Source organism: Xenopus tropicalis, chromosome 6, assembly GCF_000004195.4.
Source record: "Xenopus tropicalis strain Nigerian chromosome 6, UCB_Xtro_10.0, whole genome shotgun sequence".
NCBI lineage: Eukaryota > Metazoa > Chordata > Amphibia > Anura > Pipidae > Xenopus > Xenopus tropicalis.
In genome coordinates this window covers 49966765-49974234 of record NC_030682.2, presented here as the reverse complement: position 1 = coordinate 49974234, position 7470 = coordinate 49966765, and the positions used below count along the sequence as shown (strand labels likewise).

The window sequence follows — 7470 nt, the reverse complement described above, 5'->3', positions numbered from 1 at the left end:
TAGAAGATTTAAGCTATGAGGTTAAACTGTTGAGGTTGGGGTTGTTTTCTCTGGACAAAAGGCGCTTGCGAGGGGGGGGACATGATTACTCTGTACAAGTACATTAGAGGGGATTATAGGCAGATGGGGGGTGTTCTTTTTTCCCATAAAAACGATAAACGCACCAGAGGCCACCCCTTTAGATTAGAGGAACAGAGCTTCCATTTGAAGCAGCGTAGGGGGTTTCTCACGGTGAGGGCAGTGAGGTTGGGGAATGCCCTTCCTAGAGATGTGGTAATGGCAGATTCTGATAATGCCTTTAAGAGGGGCCTGGATGAGTTCTTGAACAATCAGAATATCCAAGGCTATTGTGATACTAATATCTACAGTTAGTATTAGTGGTTGTATATATAGTTTATGTATGTGAGTGTATAGATTGGTAGTATAGGTTGCGTGTGCTGGGTTTACTTGGAAGGGTTGAACTTGATGGACTCTGATGGTATTTTTTCAACCATATGTAACTATGTAACCTGTGTTTATCTGCAGGCCAAGGATCAGCCCTGTGTGGCCGTAGCCTTTAAGCAGCTCATTATCAGGGGCTTTTCAGTGGAACAGGAATTAGTTTTATCAGCTTTTTAGTAGTTCTCTGGGATTAGGAAGTCACAGGAAGTACTGAAGTGAAACTGGCTTCATATTCTTGTTTAGTACCAGAAATAACAGAAAGTATTTCTTAATTTAAACAATAAGCAAAAAGTTTGTCCAGCACAAGGCCTATTCATTTAGCTAAAAAGGGGTGTATACTATCTCTTTAATTTGTAAATGTTTTTAGTACCAATGTATAGTGATCCAAACAGGGCTGCCATCAGGGGAGGAGAGGGGGTACAGTTATGCCAGGCCCCGTGAAATCTTCTTCCGTAAGGGGGCCTGGTCCTTTTGTGGAAGTTAAGCAAATTGTATAAAGCTATTAAGCTATGCAATTTCTGTTACTACCGCCAAAACTACCTAGCAAACGACATATCTTGGCTAGAAATGTATCTAACTTGCGTATCAAGAAAAAGACAATGCAGGGAAACTTTGCAGGGACAAATGAATTTAAAAATTAAAGTAAATTCCACTTCCCCCAATGAACTGACTGACTTATTAGCAGATTAATTACTCATTTTAACTATTTGTATGAGCTGCTTATTATAGAGTAACATCAGCTGTTTATATTGTGATCTAATTTCTGAATTATATTAGTGTCTCCTACATGAACTTTCCAGCAGGGGAATTGCTGGTTACTGGGCCCAACAGCAACATCACTGGCCCCGACAATTACGCAACTTATGCAAATACTTATGTTATGCTCTCTGCTTACACAATTTATGTAACATGCAAAAACTTACGTTACTTTTAAAGAAACTTACGTAACTTGTGTATGAACTACTACTGACTAGTTACTGGGCCCCACGGCAATATCATTAGGCCCCTAAACTTATACAGTTTATGTAACTTATGCAAAAAATTATATAAGTTCAGTATCAAGCAATGACAGCACAGAACAGGGGCAGGTAGGTGGGAGGGGTTAAACTTAGGCAAACTCCACTGACCCCCTATAAACTGAATGACTTATTAGCACATTAATTAATGAAACTCTTTACATGAACTGCTTATTATAAAGTAACATCAGCTCTTTATATTGCACACACAAGGGATGTGGGCAAAATTTTGGTACTGCGTGCTTGTGTTCATGAGGGTTCCCATATGCGGGGCCCCAAAGTTTCTGATGACAGCCCTGGATCCAAATGAGAAAAAAATCCTGTGTACTAGAAAAGCCCAGGTTCCAAGCATTCTGAATAATAGATCTTCTACCTGTTCAAGGAAGGGGCTGACTCTACTGTAATTCTGGTACTTTCTTTCAGAGGGTCAGGTTATAATAACAGGAGGGCAGTTTCACAAGATGCATCTGTAGCCACCCTATTGCTTCCTGCAAATCTGTTATGAAATAAGAAGCAGTCCATTGGCTAAGTATAGTTTGTAAGAATGCTAGTTCAACAATATTTGGTATTCCAACCATGTCATGTAGTTCTCATGTGTTGGATGTGTAGCTTGTGTTGTTTGGTTTGTGCCCCCCCTATACTTCCTCTCTTGTTATCTTTAACATTCACAAATTTCCACCGCTCTGCTGTATGAGCTACTTGTGATGGCTGTGGTATTTACAAGCTATTTTCTCTCTCTCTCTCTCTCCCTCTCTCTATATATATATTTAAACTGTATATATAACTTCTCCCATGGCCCTTGGTCCAGGATGGAGCATCTAGATTCCAAGTCTACTTCACAGCCACCCTTGTTAGCTTGTACACTGCCAGGAAGATCTATTTTTTTCCATTTTAAATGAAAGCTTTTCTTAGTCAAAACCCACCACTGAGCTTCTCTATTCTCCATGCCCTCTCCCCACAAAACACACATCAAGCTGTTCAAGCCCATTCCTCCCCATAAGACACACATCTAGCAGCTCATAAATTGGCAATTATTTCACACTGTATTTCTCCTCAGAATCTCCTCAGCCAGGTCAGTATGCAGGTTTAAACCCCATTGTTACGTGGTAAGGATAACTGAGGAGTTTCCCCAGAAAGAATTAGTAGCAGAAACTTTGCTGGGCGCTGCTAGGGGTAGGACAGTTTGGCAGGAGCAGGGAGGCTGCGGAGCTGGCAATCGGTCGGGCCAGTGTATATCCGGGTGGGACGGGCAGGAGGAGGTGTGCGGCGGAGGTGGTGCTGCTGTACAGCCTGGATGCTTGTGTGGCTGGGTGGAGAATTCCCCTTATCACGACACGTTAGCAAAGTCAGACTGGAAAGGATTTGTTGGTGCCAGGGAGGCATCCTGGTGCCAGAGGCGGGGGTACATAGCCACATCTGACTAATGACAGCCACAAATAGGAACGCACCTAGTATCCCGAAGGGCTCTGACCCAGAGAGTTGCCACTGACAGGCACTTATATCTCTATGAATATAATCAGAGCATGGAGGCGGTGCACTAAGCAGGAAGCCCATGAACCTGAGCTAGTACATGAACCCGTCCATGAACTCTTCCCAACAAGAGCCCCAAAGTAGGGTTAAAGTGGGCGGACCCAGTACTTTATCCTGCATGAAGCTTCTGCTTTGCTGTTGAGGGCACCGAGCCTTCCCTTATCCAGAAGCGGCGGCGGCGGCACCAGGGCCATGGAGAAGGCGGCACAGCAACAGCACAGCGGTGGGGGGAGCAGCAACAGCAGCAGCCGGAGCAGCAGCAGAGCCACCTCGGCGGGATCATCTCCTTCCTCCGCCGGCCGAGGGCTGCCCGTTGGATGTGGGAGCGGAGGGCTGCCGGCTGGATCTGGGAGCGGATCTGGGAGAGCGCTGCAGCAAGCCCAGGCTGTCGCTTTAGCGGCTGGGAAAGTGGATGGGGGAGCTGCCCAAGCGAGTAAGGGAGGCAGGGAGCACAAGCAAGTCATAGAGGGGGTACTGAGCAAGTACACTAACCTCATCCAGGGCTGGCAGAACAGGTAACATCATATGCTTAATTATATCAAGGGCCCCTAGGTACCTGGGGGCCCATTCTTACACTATTAATGTATACATACAATCGCTGCACCTTGGCCTCCTTATTGCTGACAAATCGCATTGAAAGTGTCATCTGGGTTTAACCCCTAATGCCCACCACTCTTACTCTGCTGTCTCCCTTTGCCTCCTGTTGTAAACAAACATACATAGGAATGTTGTCGCTGCATTGATTTTACAGCTAATACTATATGAAAGCCACACTGATTTACACAATGACTTGGTGACACTGAGATACAAATCAAATGAACCTATTATATGGATATGGCTTGCTGGCCTTGTACCCAGGGCTGCAGCCAGAATCCCATTTTTGCTCCCTGACGTCTCAGCCATATTATTAGTGGTTTGCCTACAGTTATCCCCTATGTACCTGCCTAATGGCTATCCCAAGTTGTACACAAGAGCTTACTGTCCTTCTGCATGTCTTGTGCAAGCCTCCACTTTGATGCTGGCCTCTATTATAATTAATATAGTTTAAGGCCCTATGCACACCAATATTTATCATATTTATGGCCAGAAGGGACATTTTTCTACCTGACATCTGTGCAAGTAAATAACTTTAGGTTCCATATCCCTTAGGATCGTAACTAATATTTAATAGCTCTTCCTTATTATCTTCGGTTATCAGTAATGTGACAAGATTTTAAGAAATAGCAGTCAGGTTAAACAGTTTAAGGGGACATATTATGTGAAAAACAATATTGTGCCAATTAATTGTACTCATCTAAATATAGAAGGAAGGTACTTTAAAAAGTAGTGGTTCAGGCTGATTTATTAAAAGTTTCTCCAAAAACCCTACTAGTCCTTCCTATCTGTGCTACTTCCTGCTGCCTCCTTTCCCAGGCTGTGCAGGGGGGCCAGCATCACTCAGCACTCTGAACTGTAGATTAGGAACCAATCAGCAGCTAGGCTGACCTGATAGGGAACTGAAGTCAGTCTTCATTTGTGTGACTGCAGGGCTGTGATTGGCTATCCCCCTCCTCCTGTTCTTCCGGAAGGGACAGTTAGGACACACCCACCCCTCAATTAAAACACAGACAGGGACCTGAGAGAATCTATAGGGAGCTCTAATAAATGGGCAATTTTAAGAGAACGTATTAATTTTTAGACCAAACCAGCACCACATATTATTTATAATTGCCTGCAAAATTAGAGTTTTTTTGTTTATCCTTTATGTATCCTTTTAAAATGTAAAATTAACTCAAGAAACCAATGCACATAGAAAGAGTTGTAAACAATTTAGCAAAATAAATGCGCTAGCTGAGAATTTATATGTTGCAATAAAAACCGAGAGCGTTTGATATGTGATATGAATAATATATCACTTTATTGCAATGAGATGAAACAGAGTACCTGGGCAAATTAGATAAAGTATGTGTTGGAATGGAGAACTGCACATCTGTTTTTACTATTTGATTAATAGTATTTTACTTTTCATGACTTGCACAGCAGTTTTAAATCATTTATGCTATTTACAGGTTATAGTGAAGTAAGGAAATGCAGGATTTGATTTTTCTATCAATAACTGAGTGTTGGAACTCCTTGTAGGTCCCACTGCAGTGACTCTGAGCAAACACTGTAATATGTGACGTCAGTGCACACTATATCCATAGAAGTGTCCAAAACCAAATACTTATGTCACAATGTGCATGATGGTGGGGGCTACTTCTCTCATTTTAAAACAGATTTATCAACGTGTGAATTTAGAGCTAAAAAATTCCACCATTCTCTACACACTTCTATAAGGGTTTTAGGAGTAAAAGCTAGCGTTTGATATTTGATAAATGTGCCTCTAAAAATCCCATAGAAATTAATAGAGGGTGCGTGAAGTTTACTGCGGTGAGCTCTGATTTCACACTCCCCCCACCCCTGGGAGTTTGTGGGGAAAAAAAATGCCGACTTGAAAAAATATAACCGCAACAAAACTTGTGTAACTTTTCTTCTTGAATGCTAGGTTATTTAAGAATAAACGCAACAGAATATTCACGTGTGCGCTTTGTCTCAGAAAAAAAGTTGCACACTGGTGAGAATCACATTATTCCATTCATTTCAATAAGGCAAACAATTTAACATTTTTAAAGGAGACATGTCATGTAAAAATTAAGAATGGACCAGTGAATTTAAGGATTGTGCTTAAAAAAAGTTGTGTTTCGGACTGATTTATTGAGAAATTTCCCCAAAACCCTACTAGTCCCGCCCATCTGTTCCACTTCCTGCTGACTGAATTCTCTGGATGTGCAGGGGAGCCGACACTCCAGTACATGGCACAGTAGGATAGGAACTGGTGGAGAGGCCTATGAATCGCTTTGGTTTCCCGAAGTCGTTCTTCTACAGTATTTTAGCACCATATAAAGCTGTTCCGTATTGGGACTTGCAAATCAGAAAATGCTTAATAAACTGTTTCCCTTAAGCTCGCTAAAATCAGTACATGTAATCTGATATATATCAATTCCTATCAAAGATATGCAAAGATGTGCATCTGTATTAATGAGCGATGTTGCAGAAGGTTTCCTTCCCTCTTCTCTGGACTCACCAGCAGGGCACTGTTTTGTTAGTTTCATTTTAGAAGCTTGGCAGGATCCATTACTCTGATTAAAATATGCAAATGGGTGAGACAGTTGCTAAATTTTCCACATGGAGCAATCATTCCATTCAGTGATTTTCATCAGAATTTCACCAGAAATGTCCTTCCTTCTCCAAGCCCAACCATAGCTTACGTGTAGTTTATCACCCATTGGGGCCATTCATTAAAGCACAAATTTTCGCTAGTTAAAAGCACGATTGGAAAAAATTCGGAGTAACCACAATAATTTCTGATGTGCAAAAATTATTATCTTGGTCGTACGAAAATATTGTGGTTGCGATCCGAAAGTTACAAATTTTTTTTATCCGAATGATCGTAAACAGTGCGAAAACCTTTCTGGCTTTGAAACTTCAATGCATGATTTTGGGAGCCTCCCATAGGACTCAATGGCACTCCGTAGCTCCAATCTGGCCAAAAGATAGTCAAGATACCAAAGCTTGAATGAATTCTAAAATGGTCGTAGTGTTTGCGAAAAATACGACTTTTTTCGTGGAAGTTAACGAAAACCACGAAAAAGTTGTGCAATATTAATAATATTATTATGCTCATTACAAAAAGTTCTTAAAATTAGAAAAAATATGTTTTTTTCTGAAAAAAAAATTGTGGTTTCATGAAATGGGCCCCTTAGTGTTTCATGGTACAGGCATAAGACCTGATATCCAGAATGTTTGGGGATTTCCGGGCAAGGGGTCTTTCTATTATTTGGATATATTATTATGAATCTCCATACTATACTAAGAATACTAAAAAATTATTTAAACATTAATTAAACCCAATAGGATTACATAGTAACATAGTAAGTTTGGTTGAAAAAAGACATACGTCCATCAAGTTCAACCATAATGCCTATATATAATCTGCCTAACTTTTACCTCCAATAAGGATTAATTATACTTAGTTGGGATCAAGTACAAGGAACTGTTTTATTATTACAGGAAAAAAGGAAATAATTTTTTAAATCAGAATTATTTGCTTATAATGGAGTCTATGGGAGATGGCCTTTCCCTAATTTGGAATTTTCTGGATAATGGGTTTCCAGATAATGAATCCTTATTTGCACCTTTCTGGATGAATAGTGAGAGGAGGGCTATACTATAAGCAACATGGAATGTAAGCAAGGATTGCAGGGGGGATTACATTTAAGTGGCATGACAAAGCTATCATTAAATGAAACCATATATTTGTTCTGGGAGGTACTTTCTCTTGAAATGCATGTTTGGGCATAAATGTGTAGTGGTGCTGTTCTGGACAGTGGGTGCCGGCAGGTGCGGGGAGCAGGGGGGGGGGGAGTTGGTGGTGGCTCTGCAGCAGGACAGGCGAGTGCTGGTG

The 7470-nt window shown here is 41.4% G+C and overlaps 1 protein-coding gene across 1 annotated transcript in view; it reads left to right on the top strand.

Moving 5' to 3' along the window:
• The first annotated feature begins 2750 nt into the window (after positions 1-2750).
• osbpl10 (oxysterol binding protein like 10) overlaps positions 2751-7470 on the top strand; it is a 205078-nt gene continuing 200358 nt past the window's right edge. The window contains exon 1 of the mRNA XM_002941816.5: positions 2751-3502. Within this exon, the coding sequence (XP_002941862.1) occupies positions 3180-3502 (323 nt within the window). The 5' untranslated portion in view covers positions 2751-3179. The remainder of the gene's footprint in view (positions 3503-7470) is intronic.